At 36.8% G+C, this 24762-nt stretch overlaps 2 protein-coding genes and 1 long non-coding RNA gene across 15 annotated transcripts in view; 2 read left to right on the forward strand and 1 right to left on the reverse strand.

The window, feature by feature from the left end:
• The window catches only part of LOC143725943 (uncharacterized), an 82722-nt gene extending 77979 nt beyond the window's left edge, over positions 1–4743 (forward strand). For 8 of the 13 annotated variants that reach the window (XM_077218835.1, XM_077218845.1, XM_077218863.1 and 5 more), the window contains one exon: positions 659–4743. In XM_077218835.1, the coding sequence (XP_077074950.1) occupies positions 659–663 (5 nt within the window). In that variant the 3' untranslated portion in view covers positions 664–4743. Of the gene's footprint in view, positions 1–538 lie in introns of all 13 variants that reach the window. The other 5 variants (XM_077218824.1, XM_077218853.1, XM_077218904.1 and 2 more) reach the window with 1 other exon arrangement.
• Positions 4744–6355: 1612 nt separating this feature from the next.
• Positions 6356–24762, forward strand: part of LOC143726125 (uncharacterized) — a 28169-nt gene continuing 9762 nt past the window's right edge. Inside the window, exons 1-4 of the long non-coding RNA XR_013198390.1 lie at positions 6356–6461; positions 13013–13153; positions 19473–19791; positions 19937–20000. This is a non-coding gene — a long non-coding RNA (uncharacterized LOC143726125). The remainder of the gene's footprint in view (positions 6462–13012; positions 13154–19472; positions 19792–19936; positions 20001–24762) is intronic.
• On the reverse strand, positions 7086–17311 carry LOC143725934 (myosin-7-like). Its single transcript, XM_077218812.1, has 39 exons — positions 17287–17311; positions 17046–17095; positions 16671–16879; positions 16305–16448; positions 16060–16216; positions 15934–15961; positions 15743–15848; positions 15479–15571; positions 15312–15375; positions 15114–15212; positions 14916–15019; positions 14651–14789; positions 14443–14561; positions 14185–14334; positions 13926–14096; positions 13479–13788; positions 13289–13362; positions 12990–13195; positions 12717–12840; positions 12498–12634; positions 12156–12411; positions 11820–12062; positions 11553–11729; positions 11295–11440; positions 11120–11210; positions 10503–10892; positions 10280–10406; positions 10061–10179; positions 9755–9951; positions 9461–9644; positions 9199–9364; positions 8990–9114; positions 8588–8896; positions 8290–8493; positions 7891–8187; positions 7681–7785; positions 7493–7588; positions 7274–7408; positions 7086–7183 (listed from the first exon to the last, which is right to left on the reverse strand). Exons 3-39 carry the CDS (start codon positions 16869–16871, stop codon positions 7163–7165), a joined length of 5814 nt encoding a protein of 1937 aa, XP_077074927.1. The 5' UTR covers positions 16872–16879; positions 17046–17095; positions 17287–17311; the 3' UTR covers positions 7086–7162.

The raw sequence follows: 24762 nt of genomic DNA on the forward strand, positions 1-24762 counted from the left end.
TAAAAACATTGAATGTAATGCTATTTTACATTCAATGTTTTGATTTTACTTCAATAAAATGTTATTCAATGAATGAATAATGTGTTATGAATCTACACAAATCTACACTACACACATCATTCTTCAAACTATTGTCGTTTAATTAGTTACACATTGAATTTGTTTTGGACAAATAATGCTTAAAACAACAGTGCTTTCATTCAATCTTTTGACTTGAATAAAATATTAAATTAAATGTTTTTATGTAATATTTTGATTTTTACATTCAATGATTTATTCAATCTTTTAGAATTTTCTTTAAAATATTGAATAAAAACATTCAAAGTAAATTAAAAAAGATTGAATAAAACATTGAATGTAAAATCAAAATATTACATAAAAACATTTAATTTAATATTTTATTCAAGTCAATTAAATGACAATAGTTTGATGTGTGTAGTGTGTGGATTCATAAGTGGGTCGACCTCTGTGTTAAACTGATGTTTTACAGGGCATTTCTCTGATCCCCAAACCGTCTTGACCTCTTCTTATTTTTCAGGCATCTAACTCGACTTTTTACTATCACTCTTCCCTTTTCATTTCACCCCCACCGCTTCCTCTCCTCCCCTTGTTTGTGTCCTGTTCCTCCTCTGTCCTGTCTTTCTCCACACTGATGCAGATTGAGTCTTTCAAGCTAAATTTCCGCGAGAACGCCCGCTCTCGCACGGACCACGGCGCTGACATCATCACCTGGCCCGTCTCGAGTGACAGTCCTGTTTTCCACAGCAGCGTTCCTCTCATCCCTCGCTCTCACACCATCCCGGCCCTCATCTCCTCACGAGAACAACGGGGCGAAGTCGGCTCGCCCACCGACCTCCGGACGTGATCTCTCTTTTCATTGGTCCGCTGCTCCCTAAACCCCGCCTCCTACCATTGCTAAGACTCATATGATTGGTGTGCTGTTTGTTGACGGCATTCCTGATTGGTACAGTCATCAGGATGCGAAAAAAAAGTGAAGTGGATTGTGAGTGAAATACTCGCCTTTTCAGTAACGGTCTGGACGAGGTTTGCTGAGATTACGGCTTAACTCACACCTAACAGTCACAACACCTGCGGCGTCACTTGTTGTAGAGCATGATCTAGTTTAGTTGCTTTCGTTTCTTTTTTTATCAGTGTTGCAACTCTCCACTCGGTATTCATAATCATGATTTCGCTGAGGTGATCACCACATACACACACATCTGGACATCATCTCTCGCTGCCTTCAAGTCCTCCGGGGAAGATCGTGCTTATGAGGAATGCAGTTCAAAATGCTTTACATAATCAAATATCCACATCCGATATGCTGGAAGATGGAGAAAATCATGTTCTTTTCACTTTCAGAAGCTTCTTTTAGTGGCAAAGCAACAAAATGAAGAGCAAAGAATGTGTGCACATGATGCGTTTTATAATTCTAATGACGCCACAGAGCATGATGGGAAATGTAGTTTGGTTGCATGAAGCTTTAAGACACACTAGAATTCTATGAACACGGCATCATTTTTAAAAGCATCCAAAATGTAAAAAATACGCAATCTTCTCAACTTTACTTAATTTCTGCAGATTTAAAGTTCCCGTCGTCTTCTGTATCGTTCACACGTCTTTATAGGATACAGATTCACCAAACTTGACTTTTGCAAAGCAGCGAAATTCACATAAGTTTGCGTTTTCTGTCTGAATGTTCATCATTGTTGTGTGACCGCCCCTTAAAGCTTCATTAATTAGCTAAATAAATATTTTCTTAAATATATTTCATTAAAACAAACACTATTCAAATGGCTAATAAAAGCTTCCGCTACAATTCTGGGAAAGTTTCCTGACATTAGTTTTGAGATTGTGTGGCGTTCGTCTCGTAAGCACGATCATTCCCGCGTGATTTGAAGGCAGCATCATGTGACCCTCTCTCACCTCACCTTTGACCTCCAGTAGAGCTGAAACTGAATCTCATAGGCTATCTGAATCTCTCTCTAAAACTCTGTTTCGTGATGGTGTGTTTGAGTGAATACTGTAGCAATGAACTGTGTTGTTAAACGGTTTACTTTAACTCTTCGTATCCTTTCGTTTTATTTTCGTGACCAGCGGATGTTTCCTTTTCCGTGTTATTGTAAAGCAATATAACGTTAGCGCTCTCCTAAAATGCCTATAAAAGACATTAAACTCGACGAACACGCACAGTAAACGCCGCTCATCGTGTCAAACGCAGATCCAGACGGGTTCGTGAACGTGAAGAAGGTCTGAGGTGTGAAGAAAGATAAACTTGTGAAAAAGAAGTGCACTTAATATTGTATTTAATACACTTCAAATTGTAAAAGTATATTTAAAAAAGAGATATTATTAATAAAATTAAAGGCCACTTAAGTGCTTAAAAAGAGTGAGTTTCTTGACACGCAAGTTTGTAATAATGTCTAAATAAAAGTTTAAACTACATTTTAACAAGCTTTGCCGTTCTAAAAAGAAGTTAAATTATTTTTAAGTGTTGACTAACATACAAAAGCACATGATTATAATTTTAACTGTAGTGTGTTATTCAATATATATATATAATGTCTTGTCAGCTGTACACTCTAACCTTATTTCAAAGACAATAAGTAATTATATAAACATAAACCCTACTTGTGGCTCAATAACTGCATATAAAATCATTTATAGTTTATTTTTAATGAATTTCAGTCAACATTTAAGTGTCTGGATATTCAGTTTGCACTTACTGTAAGTATATTCTCATTTCGTTAATAAGTACTCTTTTTAAAAGTGCTAAAGTGTACTTCTTTTTCACAAAGGTCTTGAATCTGACGAAGTGTGGAGACAAACACAGTCGATTACTGAAAGAGGGGTTTCTGTCATGAATTGTGGATGTTTTGGCATCATATACAGTAGGTACAGTGTGTTTTTGGTGTAAATGATGGACCCGGTGCTGAGTTTGTGCCTGGGACGATAGACTCTTCTAATTCCCTGCCTTTAATGGGTGCAAAGACAGAATGTCACAGCTTGAAACCTTTTACATACTTTTAATAGTTGCTTTAGGAGAAACCAGTGAAAGTGTAAGTGAGTCTGGTGGTGGTTTTAATATTATTGCGTATGTTTCTGCTGGTCTTTTTCTAAGAGTAAGAACTTTGCATCATGTGAGTCGAAAGCTTGTAGCTTATTTCTCTTGTAGCATTTTCAGTTTCTCTCTTTTAAGGTTGCACATCGGTTTTCATCAGCAGTTCGGGGGCCGGACAGGCGTTCTTTAAAGCGCTTTCCTTTTATCAGTATGACAAATTATGAAGCTTTGTTGCATATATTGCTTATTCTCGTCTGACCTCTTTAATCCCAGAACATGTCAAGCAATAAGACTGTCAATATGACACCCCAGATTTTGACATTTAGAAATCTACACATCATGCATGACAGCGTAAAGCATTAAGATCAAGACATATTCTGTGATTGGTTGAAATAATCGGCAAATGCATGACCATGTTAGGAAATCCACACCATTTGAGAGAGAGCTTCTGTTAAATAAGATTTGAATATTGTTTTAGATAACAAATACAAGTAGAAACGTGTAACTTCATGATGTATTCTCGTTTGCATTCAAAAGAATTCACGTATGAATTTGGAAAAACAATGGTTACGTTAATTTACTAATTGATGATTTTGGGCAATAATGGATATTATTTATACAGTCTAAAAATAATAATGGGTTGTTTCAACCCATTGGGTCAAACATGGACAAACCCAACCCGACGTTGGTCCATATTTGAAACAACCCAGAATTTTTTTGTGTAGTCTTTTTTTTCTTTCCAAGAAATGAGAGGTGTGTAAATATTAGTATTTGAGCTGTGTTCAGCTTTTGAACACTATGGGTTGCTTTCTTTAAGGCCCTGTAGTCTTTCAGGACAGTAATGATGTTTAGCGCAGAGGATGTTTGTATTGAAAAGCTCACGTTTGAACCCCGAGAACAATCACAGGATCATTTATATTCTTTACATGCATTTACAGTTGCTCTCCGCATTGTTAGCAAATGGTTATATTGCTATCTCTGTGAATGCATTTAATATCGGCACAAAAGTGAACGCAATGATAAATGATCAAAGAAAGCTTATGCACAGATGATGCCAGGTGGGTCATGTGACGTTCAGATGGGCATCGATATTTAGCCCATGTTCTCTTAACATCTACTAATAATGTTTATGAATCTCACATAACCCCTTATGTTTGTATGAATCTTAGTCTTACAAGGGAAAGATGCTCTGAATAACAGAACTAAAATGGGGGGGTTGCATTGAATGTGTTTCAATTGCACAGATTTTATTGTGCCATGAAGGACCAGGGCATCCCGTTGAATCAGGGAGAGGAGAGGTCCAATTATTGTTGTTATGATGATGATTTTTTTTTATTATTATTATTTGGGAGTAATCTGGGAGAGATGTTGCCCTGGAACAAAAAGATGTACAACCCTAAAGTAACATGGAAGCTAAAGAAACGTGACATTAATGTAGTAGATCTGGTTTCTTGTGATGCAGTAAGAAGCTGTAAGCTGATACGAGCAGAACATTCAGAAACCAGACGAGACTGTTTGCCAGACTCTCATCATTTGCAAGGTTTTTGTTGGTTTGTTTCCTTTGTTTTTGAGTTTTTCCATGAAAATTTGATTTCATTATATTTTTGATTTGAATGAGGTGTTTATTGTGGTTAATTGTTAACTATGATGTGATTATTAAACATAAAATAAAGTGTTTAAAATATTCTGTTGGTGTTGTTTGTTTTTAAATATATTAAAGCAAAAACAGGATCTTGAGTATTTGGCACATTACATGATTCACATCTTTGTTTTAAGATGGTTATTAATTTATTTTATGCATTTTTAATTTGAGATTTCTGAACATTCACTTTGCTTTTACATTAAAATTCTCAGCATAACCTTAAAAACTGCCTTGTGAAACTGCCATTCATTCATTAGCTACAGGTGAAACTCGGAAAATTAGAATATCGTGCAAAAGTTATAATTTTGATGATTATGGCTTACACCATATGAAAATCCCAAATTCAAAATCTCAGAAAATAAGTATATTACATGAAATCAATAAAAAAAAAGGATTTTAAATACAGAAATGTCGGCCCTCTGAAAATGCATATGTATAAAGTCATATAGGCTACTAAATATATTAGTTTCATCTTTTAATTTGAATTACTGAAATACATGAACTGTTGCACGATATTCTAATTTTTCAAGTTTATGTATATTTGATAAAATCTTTTTCACAGCATTTTTTTGTCTGAAATCTGTTGCATACTTGTTTACAAGTTGGTTATTTCAAGCATCTTGGAAAAGTTTATTTTCTGAGGTAGGCTAATCACTGTTTGTGTTAATTTAATCCAGTGTAAATTAAAATTCCAGTCTCACTTGATGTTTACAGTTTTCTGGGTAATAATATCCTACACAAACAAACATTCAGTATTTTAAATGTCAAGTCACCTTGCACTGCTTTGTTTCTAAACAATGTTCCAGTAATAAACAGGTAATTTACAGAATCAATGATGCAGACTTCACCAAATATGAGACAAATTTAACACAATAGAAGACAATAGTGTCAGCTCGCAAGCTATTCATTTAATTTAGTAGCTACTTGTATGAATGCTGCTTTCACGTCACGTGTTATCGGAAATGTCCTACCTCCCACTTCTGAAGTCGTTACGAGCTCGTCGCATTCAAGTTCTTTGTTGTCGGAAAGAAAGGAATCGAGAGGACATTAGGTTTATTGTTGCCTTTTTGTTCTATTTATTTTGTCTTTTAAATTTTTTAACTGCTAAACTCATATTTACGATAGTTACTTTATGCAACAACAAAAAAAATAATAATGCAATAATCCATCACGAGATCATGTGACGTCAGGAAGTCTGCGTCATGCGAGAGCGGGAATTTCCAACGTCTCAATTTCCTCAGGTTCTTTAAAGATGATTTTTGACGATAAAATACTTTTATAACTCTAAAAAGTACATAGCATATGTTGATATTCAATTCAACCTAATATAGATGTTAATATTTGAACAGTTTTAAATTTGAATTGCTGGTTTTTATTCAGAAGATGCTTACAGACAAAATGTCAGACGTGGCCACGGTATGTAAGTTAACGTTATTTACACCATTTCTCATTGCTCAGAACTAGATTAAGCGGTTAATAAAGTGATTAATTACGTTGTATAATGTAGCTAACAGATGAGGTGACATACGTGATTTGATCGCCATAAAGACGTGAATTTTACGTCTGACCCGTGATTTGACTGTTTAGTATACAAATTTAATCTGAGAATAACGTTATAGTGTCTTTAAAATATTTTTATTAAAACAAATATATTTATCACAGGCTAATTTCACTTGAGAAAAATCCACAAATGTCAAAGTAATTGAGGAAACACGTCTCCTGAGCTCATTAGGAGGACACAGATCACGATTTACAAAGGTTCAAACGCTAGAAACTAACTTAAAAGTATAACACAAATATAAATGATTTTTTTTTTTTTTTAAATTTGCTTATCATTAGCATCAGTAAATGACTGGCATACTTATTTGCTATAATTTGTCTATCTAATATGCTTCTATGAAGCGCACATTTTCCCAAAACAGATTAGTCATCATTACGAGGCCCGTCATCCTTGTGGAATATTAGCATTATAACGGGTTCTGTTCCAAGCCAGTTTCTGTGCACCATAGAACTTATGGCTATAAGCGTTTTGCGCTCAAAATGATCTACTATGGATACACTTGGTTCATAGATCATAAACCATTGCTTTTTATTTATTTTAGGACACTTTTGTCTCTGGTAACTTGTGTAGAGAACATAAAAATGAAAAATTCTTATTTTAATTTTGTGAACCATAAATCAGTGTTTCCATAGTGAAATTAGGTTGCTTCGTTCATCAAATATATGAAACCCAAAATTGTGTACAGCTTACTCTCAGTACCTCAGTATTTATAACTTTTTTTCACCACACCTTTAATGCCCCTTTTGCACTGCATTTAGGCTACATGATGAGATTAAATGATGGAAGAGAAATGAGAAGAAAGGCCACAGACACAATAATTCATAATTGCAGTTTTTAATGCTACATCAGAACCAGTACATGCACATGGCTTCACAGCACACAGAACTATAGTGGAGGATTACTCTTCATCGTGTCCTTTCTGTAATAAAAGAGAAAAAAGAGAATGTAAACGTCATTGCAATCTATGTTGTACAAAATTCCAATATTTAATTGGATACCAATATTTTACCTTGGATCCTGAATCACGACTTTTGGCTCTCAGCTTGTTGACCTGAGATTCAGCAATATCAGCTCTCTCCTCTGCCTCATCCAGTTCATGCTGTATCTTACGGAACTTGCCCAGATTAGCATTGGCCTGTTCCTCCTAAAATCACAATGACAAAACATACTGTTAGAAATAATACAGAGTCAGCAATACTTCAATATTTGAGTGTCATTGTTTACTTACAGCTTCCTCAGCAGATCTCTTGTAGGATTTGACCTTCAGCTGGAGTTTGTCCACCAGATCCTGCAGGCGAGCCAGATTCTTACGGTCCTCCTCAGTCTGCAAACAGCATACAAAGTGACTTCACTGTTATCTGGTATGAATTATGGTATGAATAAAAATGCATTTATTTGTATGTCAAAGAAAGTGACCTGGTAGGTGAGCTCCTTGATGCGTCTCTCATATTTACGGACTCCTTTCACAGACTCGCTTGCCTTTCTCTGTTCAAGCTCCACCTCATTTTCCAAATCCCTCACCTACCAAAACAGAGAATTATTATAAATTGACCAAACTCTGAACACAAATGTTCATGAATAATCGTATATTTAAAATGCATTAAGAACTGAGTTTCAGAAACTTACTCTGGCCTCCAGTTTCTGGACCTGCTTCTTGCCACCCTTCATGGCGATCTGCTCAGCCTCATCCAGACGGTGCTGCAGGTCCTTGATGGTCTGCTCCATGTTTTTCTTCATGCGCTCCAGATGAGCACTGGTGTCCTGCTCCTTCTTCAGCTCCTCTGCCATCATGGCAGCATCAGTGATGGCCTTCTTGGCTTTTTCCTCAGCATTCCTGCACTCCTGCACTGCCTCCTCAACCTCAGCCTGAAGCTGAGTATTATCTCCCTCCAGCTTCTTCTTCTGATTCAGCAAGCTGGTGTTCTACATCAAAATAGTTTATACCATTTTAGATCAAAGTTCACAGGTGAAAGTAATGGTAATTGAGTAAACTGATCACATGAGTAAATATTTTAAACGTTTTACCTGAGAATGCAGGAGCTGAACTCTCTCACTGACATCCAGCAGTTCCTGCTCAGCCAGTTTCCTTCCTCTCTCAGTCTGTTCAACCATGGATCTCAGCTCGTCCAGTTCAGCCTGCAGCAGATTGTTGCGTCTCTCCACAATGGCGATGTTTTCTTTAAAATCATCATTACCACGGAGAGCGTCATCTAGTTGCAGTTGGGCATCCTGTAAAGTACAAGTTTTACAAATGAAATGACTAAAGAACTGTGTTGGATTTCACCTAAGCATCATAAAATCTTGATTTGAAGATTCGTCATACTTTGAGATGTCCATGAAGACCCTTGAGTTGCTTCTGGGCTTCTGATGCCTGTCTGTTAGCCTGGCTGAGCTGAATCTCCATCTCATTGAGGTCTCCCTCCATCTTCTTCTTCAGTCTGAGAGCTTCATTCCTGCTGCGAGTCTCTGATTCCAGTGAGCTCTGCAGGGTATCCACCACTCTCTGCTGGTTCCTCTTGGCCTGCTCCATCTCTTCATCTTTCTCCGTCAGCTTACGTTCAATATCAGCCTTTACTTGATTAAACTCCAGTTGAGCTCTCAAAATCTTTCCTTCCTCATGTTCAAGGGAGCCCTTTTAATGTGGAAGAAATTTTAATGTGGAAAAGTCTTTTGTCAAAATCACCCTTATGTGAACAAAAAGTAGTAAATGCTTATTTGGGGTTACCTCAGCTTCCTCCAAGGCTGTCTGGATTTCTGCTTTTTCCTGCTCCAGCTGCTTTCTAATTTTCTCCAACTCATGGATGTTTTTTCCTGTCTCTCCAAGTTGCTCAGTGAGGTCAGAAATTTCCTCTTTTAAACAGAAAAATTACTGTTAAGGGAAAATATGCTGAATATAACATCTGTTAACTCTGCAGGTAACTAAAATATAGTTACCTTGAAGGTTCTTGTTCTCTCTCTTCATGGTCTCAAGTTGATCCAGGACTTCTTCATATGAGTTCTTCAATTTGAAGAGTTCAGTGCTTAGAGATCTAGACTCCTTCTGGGCACTTTCTAGTTCAGTCTGAGACTCCTCAAACTTCTGCTTCCACTCAGCCAAAACCTAATTAGGCATTATCAAGGTGCTTAATTAATTACTGATAAAATTACCAAAAAAGGCTAAAGTAATACATATTCAAATATTAAATCTGTGTATTACCTTGTCAAAGTTTCTTTGCTTCTTGTCCAGAGCAGCAGCAGCAGCATTGGATCTCTCCACATCCACCATGAGATCTTCAATCTCATTCTGCAGCCTGTGCTTGGTCTTCTCCAGAGAGGAGCATTTAGCATTAACAGCTTCCACAGCTTCTTCTGCATCTTGCAGACGCTGAGCCAATTTCTTTCTAATTGTGTCAGCAAGAAGATTTTAATGACGGATTAGAAATAATAAAACACAAAGAGGAATTTGTAACCAAACATCTGGAAACAAAATAGGATATTCCCTGCTTCTTACTTTGCTTCCTCCAGCTCCTCAGTCCTCTGGATGGCATCAGTTTCATACTTGGTTCTCCACTGAGCCACTTCAGTGTTTGCCTTGGACATACCACGCTGTAGCTCAGCCTTGGCTTCTTGCTCCTCTTCATATTGCTCCCTCAGCAGATCAGCATCATGACGAGCAGACTGAACTGCATGGGCCAGGGCATTCTTAGCCTGAAAGTAAAAAATAGTCAGTTGCTTAGACGTGATTTCTCTTGCCCTATTCTGTTGCCCTATAAAAAGATTAAACTTCTAGAAAAACATTTTGGATCACAAAACAAACCTTGATTTCCTCCTCTAGTTGTCTCTTGAGGTCTTCAATTTGCTGAGTGTAGGACTGCTTGCCTCTGGTCAACTGAGACACTAGGGAGTCTTTCTCCTCAAGCTGTCTTGAGAGTTCACCTGAAATGCCAGGATAAATGTGTTTGTTGAAGTTATGACACATTTTAATTTCAAAGCTAAAACTTATTCAGTAAAAAATTGCTTTATTTTGTGACCGTACCATTCTCAGTTTGCAGCTTGGCTTTCTGCATGGTGAAATCATTGATAGTGCGCTGACCTTCCTCAGCCTTGGTTCTGTACTCACTCATCTGGTCTTCCAGAGTTCTGCACATTTTCTCCAGGTTGCTCTAATGTAAAATATATATTGAGTAAGTATATTATATTGATTTTAAATGATAGTTTCACATAATCCGTCTTAGACACATTTCTGTCTGGCCACAAACCTTTGACTTGACAATTTGTTCCATGTTGGAGACCACATCGTCCAGTTCCAATTTGAGTTCACTCTTCTCTTTTTCCAGCTTCTGCTTCACTCTCTGAAGATTGTCAATCTGCTCCCCCAGATCAGCCACACTGTCTGCATGTTTCTTCCTCAGTGTAGCCGCAGTGGACTCATGTTGCAGAGTGGACTCTTCAAGGTCTCTGCGCAGTTTCTGGAACTCAGCTTCACGTTTCTTGTTCATCTCAATCTGGGCAGCAGTGGCTCCACCAGCCTCCTCCAACCTCTCACTGATCTCCTCCAGTTCTCTGGACAGATCAGCTCTCTGTTTCTCAACTTTAGCACGAGCAGCTCTCTCAGCCTCCAGCTCTTCCTCAAGCTCTTCAATGCGAGCCTAGAAATGGAGTAAATTGAAGATTTTGATATGAATTAAGGATGTGGGAATTCAGTTTTTAATTGTAGTGTCTATTCTCTAACTGAACTAGATAAGTTTTATACTAGAAAAAATCTAAATGGTGTGCGGCTGAAACTGTGTAACACCGACAATTGCAGCAAACCTAATATGAATCATAGTAAATTTAAATTATTATTTTACATGATTTAACTTTGGTTTAAACATACCTGCAGTTCCTTCAGTTTCTTCTGGAGCTGGGCACCAAGAGCTTGTTCATCCTCAATTTTGCTGTTGAGCTGTCCAGTTTCAAAGTCCTTCCTTTAAGGTGATATCAGAAAGTTTGATTAGAATAAATCTTATTGTTTTTGTTTTATCAAATTAAAGTGTTTGACAAGTTCTTACTTCTTTAGCTTCTCCTCCATTTGCTGCTTATCATTTTCCAAATCCATAATGCTCTCTTGGGTCAATTTTAAATCACCCTCCAGCTTTCTCTTCACCCTCTCAAGGTCCATGCGCAGTTTCTTTTCTTGCTCCAAGGATCCCTCAAGCTTGTTATATAAGATATAATTAATTTACATTATTTTGCACCACATATCACATATATCTATATATAAAGTAAAATTTGCCAATATATTTGTAGTGAGATTTTATTGTTCTCACATCATCCACTTGTTGCTCCAGCTTGGCTTTGGCTTTGGTGAGTGTGTTGACTTTGTCTTCCTCACTCTGGAGGTCATCCAGTGTTTGCTGATGAGCCTCCTGTAGAGCTTTCTTCTCCTTAGTCAGTTTAGCAATGATTTCATCCAGTGCTGACATTTCCTCAGTGAGGTTTTTAACCTAAGCAAAAAGGCCATTAGATCAATAAACACTCCGAACACACCATATATGTATAATGCTTAAAGGGCTATAAGAGGTATTACAGCCAACCTTGTTCTCAGTGGCATGTTTCTCTTTCTCCACTTTGGCCAGAGTGAGCTCAAGATCATCAATGTCTTTCTTGAGCTCAGAGCATTCATCCTCCAGCTTTCGTTTCTTTGCAACCAACTCTGCATTCATCTCCTCTTCATCCTCAAGTCTCTCAGTCAGCTCCTTGACTTTGGCCTCAAGCTGGATCTTGCTCTTGATCAGACCCTCACATCTCTCCTCAGCATCTGTAAGATTATCTTGCTCCTATCAAAGTGCGAAAAGAAAGAATTAATGAATAATTAAGTTTTTTTGACTTGTGAAAAAGTGAAAATCAATTTTATTTCCATATGGACTTACAGACTGCACTGAAAGCTGCAGGTCGTTCTTTTCTTGGATAAGAGAAACCATCTTTTCCTCAAGCTCCTTTCTGCGGGCTTCAGATTTGGCATAAGCCTCTTTCAGCTTGGTGAATTCCTCCTTCATGTTGGCCATTTCTTTCTCAGTCTCTGCACTTTTCAACAGAGGCTTGATCTTGAAGTAGAGCTTCATCCAGGGCCAATTCTTGACACCCATGAAAGCACGTACGTTCCACTGTATCACCAACAAAGAATCTCTGTAGATTTTAAATAAGAATGTTCAGTTTTGCTTTTTAAATGTAACTTGAAGAATATGTTAAAGACTGAAGAGCTAAAATCTAACCTTCTTTCCACAATTTTCTGGAACTCAACTCTTGATAGAAAACCACGAGCCCTGGACTGAATTCCAGTTATGATAAGTGCAAGACGGTCGTCTCGCATCTCTTCAAGAGTACCCAGAAGACCAGCTTTAAAAAACACCTGTATAGTAAAGAATTTTGCGTCACAAAGGGTGACAATGGAAAAGTGGCCTAGGAAAAAATTTGTGTTAATATAAAAATACCTTTGTATGTCCTAACTTGTACTGGGTGTGATCGATGTCCAGAGAGCCCAGAAGTTTTTCTGCACCCTTCTTGTTATCAATGAACTGTCCCTCAGGGATAGCAGCAGGATTTAGGATGCGGTATCTACCCAAAAACACACACATTAACAATTATTTTAATATGTATTTATTTCTATTTCTAGCAAATGATTAAATTAGCAAACACAGAGTTGAAATGATGCAACTTGCAATAACTTGGAGTGAGACATCAAAGCCATTTGGTTTCATACTAACCGTTGTTTGAAATCTCCATACAGGATCCTGTTGGGGAATCCCTTTCTGCAGATCCTGATGCCCTCCAGCACACCGTTACAGCGCAGCTGGTGCATGACCAGAGGATTCTCCATCGCCCCAGGAGTCTTAGTCTCATTGGGGATGAGGCAGCGCACAAAGTGGGGGTGAGTTGACCTTAAGTTGGTCATCAGCTTGTTCAGGTTCTCCTATGGTCAAAAAAACAAACCATAACTTTGTAAGGTTTTAACACATTAAACACATTTATTTTTGTTTTGATAATTTGTTGTAAGATTCCATACCCTATGGAGGGCTGACACAGTTTGGAAAGAAGAACCCTTCTTTTTAGCACCTTTACCTCCCTTGGAGTCTTGGGCTAAAACCAATAGGAAATGTTAAAGAAGCTTATATCATTCTGATACATCATAGTTTACACTCAAAACAAAATACAGTATATATACTGAATAATCTATACTGAAGATCAGTACACACTTGCGTCAGCCCCAGAATATCCAGCAAACAGAACAGACAATAGCTTCACGGTAGACTTTTGGAAAAGTCCCACCACAGTCTCATTGAGAGGGTCCTTGTTCTTCACCAGCCAGTTTGAAATGTTGTAGTCCACAGTGCCAGCATAGTGGCCGAGAGCAAAATGGGCCTCTGGTTTACCCTTGACAATCCTAGGCTTCTGGAAAGAAGGATTTTTCCCCAAATGGTTGTCATAAAGCTTAGCTTTAAATGTTGCATCACTGGCTTTTGGGAACATGCACTCCTCTTCAAGGATGGACATGATACCCATGGGCTGCAGAGGACAAAATATAGTGTAAATAATATGAAAAAGATAACGCACAAAACACACAGAGAACACACAAAAATGCAGCAGTATTTAAAAGAAAGTACACATAATAATGTTTATAATATTTCTGCACATAAACTTACCTTCTCAATAAGCTCAATACATGCTGCCAAGTCCATGCCGAAGTCAATAAACTCCCACTCAATGCCCTCCTTCTTGTATTCCTCTTGCTCCAGCACAAACATGTGGTGGTTGAAGAACTGTTGCAACTTCTCATTAGTGAAGTTGATGCACAGCTGCTCAAAGGTGTTGAACTGCAGGTGGAATATATTGTTTAATCACAATGGTCAAACAGGTCACAATTCTTGTTGGATTTGTTCTTAAATAATAGTTTCAGCTTACATCAAAGATCTCAAATCCAGCAATGTCCAGCACACCAATGAAGTACTGGCGAGGCTGTTTGGTGTCCAGGGATTGGTTGATTCTCACAACCATCCAGAGGAACATCTTCTCGTACACTGACTTTGCCAGAGCACCAATAGAGTAGTACACCTGAAAAGAGTGAACATACATTAAAAAGGGATACATAATATTGTATTTTTTAACTCTGTAACATGATTGTAAAGCTATACATTTTTTCATGATATGAAGTTTCTTCACCTGCTGAACACTCTGTCCCTTGGTGACCCACTCATTTCCAACTTTGACTCTTGGGTGGCACAGACCCTTGATGAGATCAGCAGAGTTCAGGCCCATCAGATATGCAACTTTGTCAGCATCTTGTGAAGAAAAAAAAGTTTGTTTTAAATTTAGAAGTACTTATCAAAAAGTCACCAGTGGCAGTGTTGTAATAATTAAAATCACTTGCCTTCAGTCCCATCAGCTTCGGCCTGTTCCTCTCTTTGCTTCTGCTTGAACTTCATGTTGCCATAGTGCATGACGGCACCAGTCAGCTTGTAGATGCCACACTTTTCATCTGGAGTGAAGCCCAGGACATCGAAGGCTTCCTGTAGTTTAAAAATAGCATGACAAAGCAAAAAGGTCAGTCTACTTTTTCTTACACATTTTGTGGTACTTTTCAGTGGTTCTAATTTCTGTATATTTTGTTTGCTATATAGGAATAAGTCACTTACATCAGTGGCAATCAGCTCTTCAGCATCATCAATAGATGCCACTTGTGTTTCTCCTTGGGAGATGTAAGAGTAGTCATAGGGGTTGTTTGTGATGAGCAGCATCTCTGTAATGAGTGGGCATCACAGTTAGATACAGTATGTAGACAGACACATTTGGTATGCATTTAAAATAACATCTAATTCCACATCAAAATTTACCCAGCAGTTCTGGTTTCTTCTGAGACAGAATCTGATAGAAGATGTGGTAGTCTCTCTCTGCCTTGAGCTGATAAGTGACACGAGACTTTTCCAGCAGATCTTAATCATGAAACATTCATAAAATGATTGCTTTGTTAAATGTATATGTATGTGTTATAGTTGTCCAATCATAGTCGGAATAAAATAAAGCATACTCACAAGTCTCAATATCTGCAGAAGACAATTTTCCACTCACACCAAAGTGAATTCGGATGAATTTACCCTGGTTGGTTAGAAGAATAAAATCACATAATGATTCATGTTAAATAAATTCAGTATACACTATTTGGACACAATGCATTCTTCATTATAAAGGGGGTTCTTACGAATCGGGAGGAATTGTCATTCCTGATGGTCTTGGCATTGCCAAAGGCCTCCAGGGCAGGATTGGCTTGGATGATTTGATCCTCCAGGGTACCCTATAACCAAAAATATCATCACAAAATCCTCAAATGAACAATGATTCACAGGCTACCTTTGTTTTGTGAATTTTTTTTATACAAAAATGAATTTGAAATGAATTTATATTCATATTTTAGTACAGGTAGTTACAGATATTTCAGTACGGGTAGTTTTGTGGCTATATTCACCTTCTTCTCAGAAGCTGCATCCTTTTTCCCAGATACAGCAGCAATGCTGGCAAAATACTGGATAACTCTCTTGGTGTTCACAGTCTTTCCAGCACCGGATTCTCCACTGTGGATTTAAATGATAGACATGTTCATCATTTAAACACGTTAAACCAATTCAATCTTACAGAAATTTGGCTGAAATGACTTACGTGATCAGAACAGACTGGTTCTCTCTGTCTGTTGGGTGGAATTCACAAAGATTTTTTTTTATGTATAATAATATATATATATTTAAAATTTTGTTTAGTTGATTAGATGTGAAATACAGTTCTGACCTGACAGCATGTACTGATATGCATTGTCTGAGATGGAGAAGATGTGAGGAGGAGCTTCAGTCCTTTTCTTGCCTCTGTAGGCTTTGACCACAGAGGCATCGTACACTGGCAGCCACTTGTATGGGTTCACAGTGACACAGAACAGCCCTGAATAGGTCTGTAATGTGACAGAACGATAGGTTCAGTACAGTTATGCACGTATTTACTGGCAGTAAATTCATTAATACTCAATGTTCATCACTCACGTAGATCATCCAGGCTGCGTAACGCTCTTTGAGGTTAAACAGCACAGCGGGCTCGTGCAGGAAGGTGAACATCGCCATGTCCTCAATTTTATCGTACTTCGGAGGGTTCTGAGGGTGAACATCAATCTCCTTCACAGTTACTGTCTGTTGAACAGAGAAAATGAATTAATGTTTTTAATAGCTTTATATGATTGATAATATCCTAAATAATAGGGCAAATCTAAAGTATTTTTGTGTTTTATGTTGCTACTTTTATATAAATATAAATTATATAAAAATATAAATATATATATTTACAAATATAAATTGTATTACATATTTTTCAGCTTTTTCTGAAGTGTTGCTGGTTAACCAAGGCACCCTTACCTTTCCAAATTCAGTGTCAACAGTGACTTTGTCACCGTCTCTACTGATGATGGAGGCTTTGACATACTCAACCTCAGGGTCGGGCACAAAGCATTCTTTCTTCATGTCGAAGGGGCGAGTTTGGGCCTCCAGACGCTCCTTGTCTGACTTTCGTAAGAACGAAGCAGCTGACCCGAACTCTGCCATTACGGCGTCACCCATTTTGAGATCTAGAAGTATACAGCCTCATAAATATAACGTCCTTCTTTGACAAAAACTGCATTGAAGCACTCACAACAAGTGTGACATGTAATTGGCATCCCAGTTACAGAAATGATAATCAAATGCATTTCAGTACTTTAGAAATATTTTTCAGGTAGATGCAAAACTTCTCACCTTGTGTTCGTCCAAACTCTGTACACTAAAACTGCAGAGCTGGTGTTATGCTAAGGGCGAAACAAAAGAGTCATTAGCGTTTGAGATCACTGATGTGATTTTGCTCGTTACTGATCAGAAAAAAATCCCTACACCTAAACTTGTAATGGAATTATCTTATTGTTTCAGCTTTGGAAGAAGTGTTTGTGAGGTCCTGGAGTTCTTCCTTGGTCTTTTTGTTTGGAGGTTCTTTGGTTCTTACCTTGGGATGTCCTGTGTGTTGTGTCGCTCCAGAGTTGATGCTACCTTTTTAAAGGGAGTCACTGATCCCAAAATGGTGGTTTGTCGTGGATGCCCCACCCTAGTCCCGCTAAATAAACCTTCAAATGATTGGATGGCACAGGGTGTCCTACGGCAGTTGACATATATGGTGTGATGTAACAATAGGCTTCTGGGAGGAAGGACAAAAGAACACCCATGTTGCCTAAAAGATTCTTCAACACCATCCTAATCTGGAGCTCCTTTTACAGCGTTGTCTCAGGTCAACAAGAACAACAGTTGGCTATTTTGGATGCCTTCCTATTTGACTTCTGAGAAACGTGAATCTGTCATGGTATGCTAGAAGAATTCTTATTGTCTTGCTCAGCCTCACCATTGTTTTATTTTTTTTCTTAGAAAGACAAGCTTTGCAAAGAGCTGACATGCAATGCATCCAATCAATATGCAAGCTTAATGCATTGACACAGATTTTAAAGTTTGTTCAGTTAATACTTAGGGACTTTATTCTATTCTTATATACGATGTTAATCAATTCCATTTATCTAAAGTACCTCTGTCAGCTCAAGGCAAATCACCCTTTTGTCAAAGTATCGTCTGCACACTTTTTGTGAGATATCAGGTTTAACTTTTGCACACATTGTAGCAATTTAATGTCATTGCTTTAGATAGTCATGTTAGCTGGAGGCATAAAAGAAGATGTGACAAATAATTCAGATCTGTCTATAGATTGAGGTGATAGACAGTCAACAGCTGGTCTTCTGTGCCGAGAGGCAAGGTCGTGGAGATCTACTGCTTGATTGTCACGGGCTGTACCGCTGGTCCTCAACCTCTTGCTCTTCTTGTTGACATCCCATTGTTTTTCCTCTATCCTTGAGTACAAAGATAACCATACTGCATTTTTCTCAGCTTCTTTACCGTCACGGCTGAGGACAGCTGTATACGGGGGCCTCTGCGGTGTGAGAGGTTGCTGCAGCTGTTCTCAGTGCTGCAAATGTTGTGGTGTGAATTTTTGCAAGTGCTGCATATTTTATTAGGAACCTTGGGATCTTTTAATGTAAGGATTAAGATCAACATGTGATCCTTTCAACATCATCGGTATCTACTGATGTTAGAACATGCATACTTGTAAATTATACACTCTCCTGTTGTTTTAGTCAGTTGTCCGGATCCTAAAATATCACATTCATAGCACCCCTCTATGGTGTTCACTTGACCCAATTGTCACGCTAGGCTTTGAAGGTCACAGCATTGTTTTAAACCTTTTATTTTATTTTATTATCCACAAGGTTTCCTGACTTGCAAACCTACTAATTATAAATTATATAAATTCAATTTCGGGAAAAAATTCAATTTCGTTTCAAATACGATTTTAAAACAATCAGGTTTGCTGTGCTTGTTTGTCGGGCTGTAGGCAAAGATTTGTGATTATATATAATCATGGCTATAAAGTAATACTAATAATTATTATTACTAAATAAAAATGTAAAAATTAGCAAATAAAAACAAAATAATAAATATCTATTGTAACCTCTCTGTGAAATCAAAAATAAGAGAATTTAAAAATGAAAAATAATATTATTATTATACAACTGTATAATTACGACGCTAACACAAATACAAACACTGATGCATAATCAGCGACTTGTGTATGAGAACAATTAAAACACAGCATTTGTGATTTCATAATTGCACTAAGCCATATCTCGATTTTGGTTTTATGTCATGAAGCTAAAAGTAAATGTTCTTAACCCGCTTAAACTGCTGTTTCCAACATGTGTATATCAAAAATGTGGCAAACAACTTTGCGTATAAATCAGATAACGGCCTATCATATATCCCAATAATCAATAAATATTTGTATACCAATATTTAGGGATGTGTAAGATTATATCCCGTTTCTTTTTCTTATTAACAGGTCTTGAAGGTCTTTACATCATAAAGCCAGTTGGACCCATTCATCACTAGGGTCAGGGATTATTTCTGGTTAGCATTTTAGAGTGTTGGGTCAAGCAAATGTTTTTTCAAGGTCTTGAGTAAAAAAAAAAAGCCATTATTTGTGGCATGTTGCTTACATGATTTTAGTGGTTAGCGCGAGTGCCTAATTAAGGCCTACACACTGGATTAACAGGAGATCTGGAGAACCTTCACACCCTGTCTCTTTTCCTTTAGCCGCCAGGTCCATCTCTTGCTATGACGAGTTGGAACATTCCTATCCACTCTCCTCCCTGAGACGGAGACGGTTCATTCTCAGCTGTTTAGGCCCTTTGTCGTCTCAGCTCACCAAAGGGTCAATAACTTGAACCATTGTACTTCATGACCATTGAGCAGGCTATTAATGGAGACTAAGGGGGTCTGTTTGATTTACTTGGACAAGTGTCCAATGGACGTCACATGATGCTTTTCTCCTTTAACTGAGTTGCTTGTCATTTGTTTGTTATCCCTTGTTCGAGCCACCTGGATCATGGAAACAGAGAATCAGAGAAAACAGGTATTAATATTTGCATGATCTATCTATCTATCTGAATTTTATTGTTCTTCACAATTAGGCAAATTGGCATGACTTTTGACCTCTGCTCTACAAATGTTTATTTTTTCCTCACTCTCTTGACCCTGGTTTTTCTGCCCCCACTCAGCCACACACAAACCCTGTGCTCCCTGCTGGAGAAGATCCAACACATATCTGAAGCACAGATGAAGGTAATGCAAAGCAATGCTTTTTCTTTTTGATGTTTAGTTGCTCAGTGTTGTAATTGACAGGAAAAATGTTATAAGTATCATATTTTATAAATACTGAATGAAACTCTTTAATAAACTAAAAACAACCACATGTTCATAATATGTGAGAACCATTGAAGTAGGAAAATGATATAAATGAATCATTACAAAATATCTGTGTAATTTCATTTACATTGTCATTGGTTATGATTGTTAAAGGGTGAAATTACTGGATCATACTTCACATCAAAAAAGAATGTTTGTATTAAGAAATTGTAGCCTTTAAATGTTTAAATTCCTAGTTGCTTTCGGCAATGTGAAAAAAATGTGCTGTTATATAGCAGGGTTCCCGCGGAGTTTTAAAATATAAGGCCATAAAAAGTCTTATAAAGTCTTATTTTTACTTGACACTTCGACTTAGACATATCTAAATGTTTTCCAAATTAAAACTATCTAATTAGCGTAGTATTATTTTTTATTATTCTATCTTTGTGGATTTGCTTGTTCACGTGACAATTCGCATTATATTGGCGGCAGAATAACGTCTGTCTCCTGCACCCGAGAGAGGAGAGAAGAAGAAAGTTGGCAAATGTCAGTTCAGTCGTAAGTTCATTCTTTATGTGCGTAGGGGTGTGCGATGTGTATTGTCTATTATGATATTGTAATCATTGTTTTAACCCACTGTGAACTGACATCGCATTTGTCTCTCGTGCTTTCACTGCGTGATGTGTGCAGTTATAGGTATGTCCCTAAATTAGTTTTTGTCTTATATTTATATCATATTATGTTCTTATATTAGAATATCACATCAGTGAGTGCCGTTTTCCCGTGCACAAGTGTGATATTTATGTTATACAATAGTTAAATTAAAAATAAATTAACATTGTGAGTTACTTTTTAGACACCGTATTGTCAATATTGTTTGTTTTCCCTTTATTTCGCCGACTAGAATTTCAAAGTGAAACCGTAGTCTCAATGCAACAGACAGCGATGATTTCTTGACTGAAATCCGCATGAAATTGAACGAGTCATTTTAACGATTCAATGAACAATCACTTGTTTCTTTCCCGAATGAATCAGCCGTTTGAACAAATCGGTTGAATGAATGACTCCCTCAACTCGCTTATTAAGACAGTGACTTGCCGCCGCCTACTGGCGGTTTTAGTTTCATATTTAAAGTACCCTTTAATTAAAACGTTAAAATTAGAAATCATTTCAGATTTAAATATTGAATATTGATTTAAAAAAAAACTATCTCATAGCATGGAGTGTAAATATTAATGCCACTTCTGATGCCGCTTCTGTGTCACCTCTGCACTGCAAAGATGGATTTTGATTGAATGATTTAATTTGACTGGTAATGGTGGTACTGTATAATTGTGTAGTATTATTGTATAAATAAGTATAATTACTGTATAATTTAATTTGAATAATTTGAATGTTAGTATTTGACATAAAAGGTGATGCATAACTCTAAATAAGCTTAGAAAAAATGTCCATATATTGGTGAAAATGCCCATGGACGTCAATTTAAGGTGGCAAATATTGCACATTAATAATTAATCATTTCTGTCACTGCTGTTAACTGACCACTGCATAGAATATGAAAAATATGAATATCTTTGTGAGTCTGCTGTCAACAACAGGCCTATACCAGCCATTGCACCAGCACAAAAACACAATCAGTAAAATATCATCTAATTATTATCAACAAAACGTTCAAAATATCGAGATATATTTTTGTCAATATTGCACGCTCCTAATGTACGGTATAATTTTGATTTCTTCAGGTCTTAAAAAGGTCTTAAAAAGACTTAAATTTGACCTTAAAAAGTGTGCAGGAACCCTGTATAGGAAAAGTTATTTAAAATGTAAAGTATGTTTTTAAAATACAATCAAAATCTTTAGCATTATAGTATCTGAACTGAATTTATTTAACTCTGATGTATTCGGATGTTATCCAACTGAAGACACAATTAGTTGATGAACTAATAATTTACAAAACATGACTATACATTCATAAATGATTAATACGTGACAATACGTACAACAATTTACAAATGTGTTGTAAGTTATCTTAAAAAATTGTAAATCATGAAATAACAAACAGATCATTAGTATATGGTTAATTTTGAACAGACCAGCTTACAACTTCATGATACATCAATAAATTATATACTGTGCTTTTACTAATGGATTGTTCATCATTTGTTCACGATTAACCATTTTTATTAAGATAATGATACTAAGACAATTTGGTAAAAATGTATAATAAGTATTCAGCAATAAAGCACTTATAAATAATTTATATGTGTGTACATATATATACCACATATGCCATTGTGTGTGTGTGTGTGTATTTAATGTATTTTGTAGACATTTTAATGGCATTTTCCCATTTTTCATGACCTAATCCAAAGTGAGAACTATTTACTCTAAATTACCAATTACCAATTCCTTTACTACGAGCTAATTAAACAATAATAATTGTGTTAATAACAATGACAATGAATGGAGAACTCACTATCTGTACATAGCCTATTAATATATTAACCATGTAGAGACTAAAATATATAAACTATGAATAAACTATAGTTTGTTAATTATTTGTAAGTTCGGTATTACTGTATACTTATAAAGTGTTACCAGCTTGTTTTAGCATCGTTCTCAATAAACAATGGTCAATCATGAACAAACCATTAGTAAATCATTAGTGTATAATTTATTGATGTATTGTGAAGTTGTAAGCTGGTCTGTGTTCAAAAGCATGACTTAGTCAAAGGATTCCAGTGGGTTATGTTAAATCCTTTCACTCATCAGCACAGACTTGTGTTCTGGCTGGAGTGTGTGGGATCCTGTTTTAGGATCTGTTTTACCTTCCACTGAAGCTCACATTGCAAGTGAACAGGGGTTAAAGAATCCATGTGTGTCAGAGAAGACAGTTGTCTCTACCCTCCCTAGTCAGCACTTACATTGCAGTACAAACTACAATGTGTTCATCACAATGTATGAATAAATCATAAACAAGCTTTCTGCATGCACTGATCTAAAGTGTAACTATTCATCACTTGTAAATGTGTTAACTATCATTTGTAGATCTTTCTTACCTGTTACAAATTATGTGAATATGTATACAAGTCTTTTACAACAAGCTCGCGAATGCCTAGTTAAAAACGATGCAGCAAACCTCCATCTTAATAATCACTTTCCTTTATCTTGCTCACTTTTTCCCCCTATTTACCTCTTCTCTGCACCAGATTGATAGTGTCGCCGCCTCCTCTTCATTTTCAAACAATGCACACAACTGGCACAAGAAACTTTATCAAACTTATTATTACCACGCATTACTGTCTGAACATCTGGTATGGGGCCCCCTGGTGGCCATGGGGGCCCTATGCAAACACTTATATCGCTTATTAGGTAGGACCTGCACTGCTTGCGTCTTACATGTTAGTGCTTTTGAACTTAGACCAGCTTGCAACGTCAAGATACATCAATAAATTATATGTATACTGATTAATAGTACATCAACTAATAACATTTATTAATCATTTATGAAGGTATAGTCATGTTTTGAAAACGATTACAGGATTTTTCCTGGGTCGAAAATGGTCTTCAGTGGTGGTTGACAGAAATGGTCATCCACACACACAGTAAAAAGTACATTACCCACATGATCTGTGAGCCCAATACTGACGCTATATTTATTACCCGTCACCCTCACCGTCATTCTTTCTTGCCCTCTTTGCAAAAAAGCTGTGATTTTCCACTGGCTTTCATAGCTCTGTAAGAACAGATCCTTTGCTAGACCTGATAATTATTTTGATGTGCATATGTATATATGACTATAAGGTAGTTTCATTAACACCTTTATGGCACATTTATTTGTTTTTTTATTGCTAACTAACGAACTGTGAACACTGGTTAACTTTCCTGAGGTTAATGCAATATTAAGTGATATTGTTCATTCGTTCGTTTTATTGACATCTTTCCACAGTTGAAATGCAGATTGAGTGATTACATGAGTCATGATACGGATTTCGGTAAGTTGTACTTTATCTTTCAACATACTTTCTGATATTCATGCATGTTTTTCTAGGTATAATTTGTTTTAAAGTGGAAGAAAAGTATCACACTGCTACTTGAGGCGCTACAGCGATCTGTCACGTTGCATTTAAGAGCGCCAAAACGCCCTTTATTGTTTAAATTTCATGATAAAACGTAAAAAATTTGAAAGCTTAGTTTCTTATCAGATTGTAACAGAGCACTAAGCTCTCTGTGATTATTGGATGCGAGCCTTTACAAATAATATTTGATGTAGGAAAAAAACGCTGACCTGACACCCCTGGCTTGAACTACGGGTGATTAATAGGCATAAAGCCTTCATTATATTCGCTATTTTTTAACTGTTAAAGCATTATTGTCGCGTTAACTTGCCCTAATTCAACACAAGAGAGATTTTCTTCACACACAGTATGAGTTGCATTCTGAAACGTTTTTCCGCACCCTTTTAATTGACAAGATATAATCGGCACTGATCATTGGCTGTTTTTAAACAATCAGGATGATGGATGATAGTGAAAAATTGCTTTAATCGATGATATCAATTTTGGCCAAATCATCGATGCATCTATACTCCATTATACATAAATCATAATAACTGATCAAATAAGGCTTTGGTGGGACACAAATTAATTTTGCCGTCCGCCAAAACGTTTTCAATGCAGGAAAATACCCTGGAGTA

The sequence above is a fragment of the Siphateles boraxobius genome, unplaced genomic scaffold (genome assembly GCF_051911475.1).
Source record: "Siphateles boraxobius isolate OS27281-9 unplaced genomic scaffold, OSU_SipBor_1 12, whole genome shotgun sequence".
Lineage (NCBI taxonomy): Eukaryota > Metazoa > Chordata > Actinopteri > Cypriniformes > Leuciscidae > Siphateles > Siphateles boraxobius.

Bases quoted from the DNA above. Each gene is read 5' to 3' on its own strand.
- LOC143725934 (XM_077218812.1), bottom strand. From the start codon at position 16,871: ATGGGTGACGCCGTAATGGCAGAGTTCGGGTCAGCTGCTTCGTTCTTA. The intron at 12,841-12,989 runs GTTAGTATGAAA...GTTTTTGGGTAG, and splicing joins TATGGAGATTTCAAACAACG to ATACCGCATCCTAAATCCTG. The intron at 10,893-11,119 runs GTATGTTTAAAC...CTCCATTTCTAG, and splicing joins AGAAACTGAAGGAACTGCAG to GCTCGCATTGAAGAGCTTGA.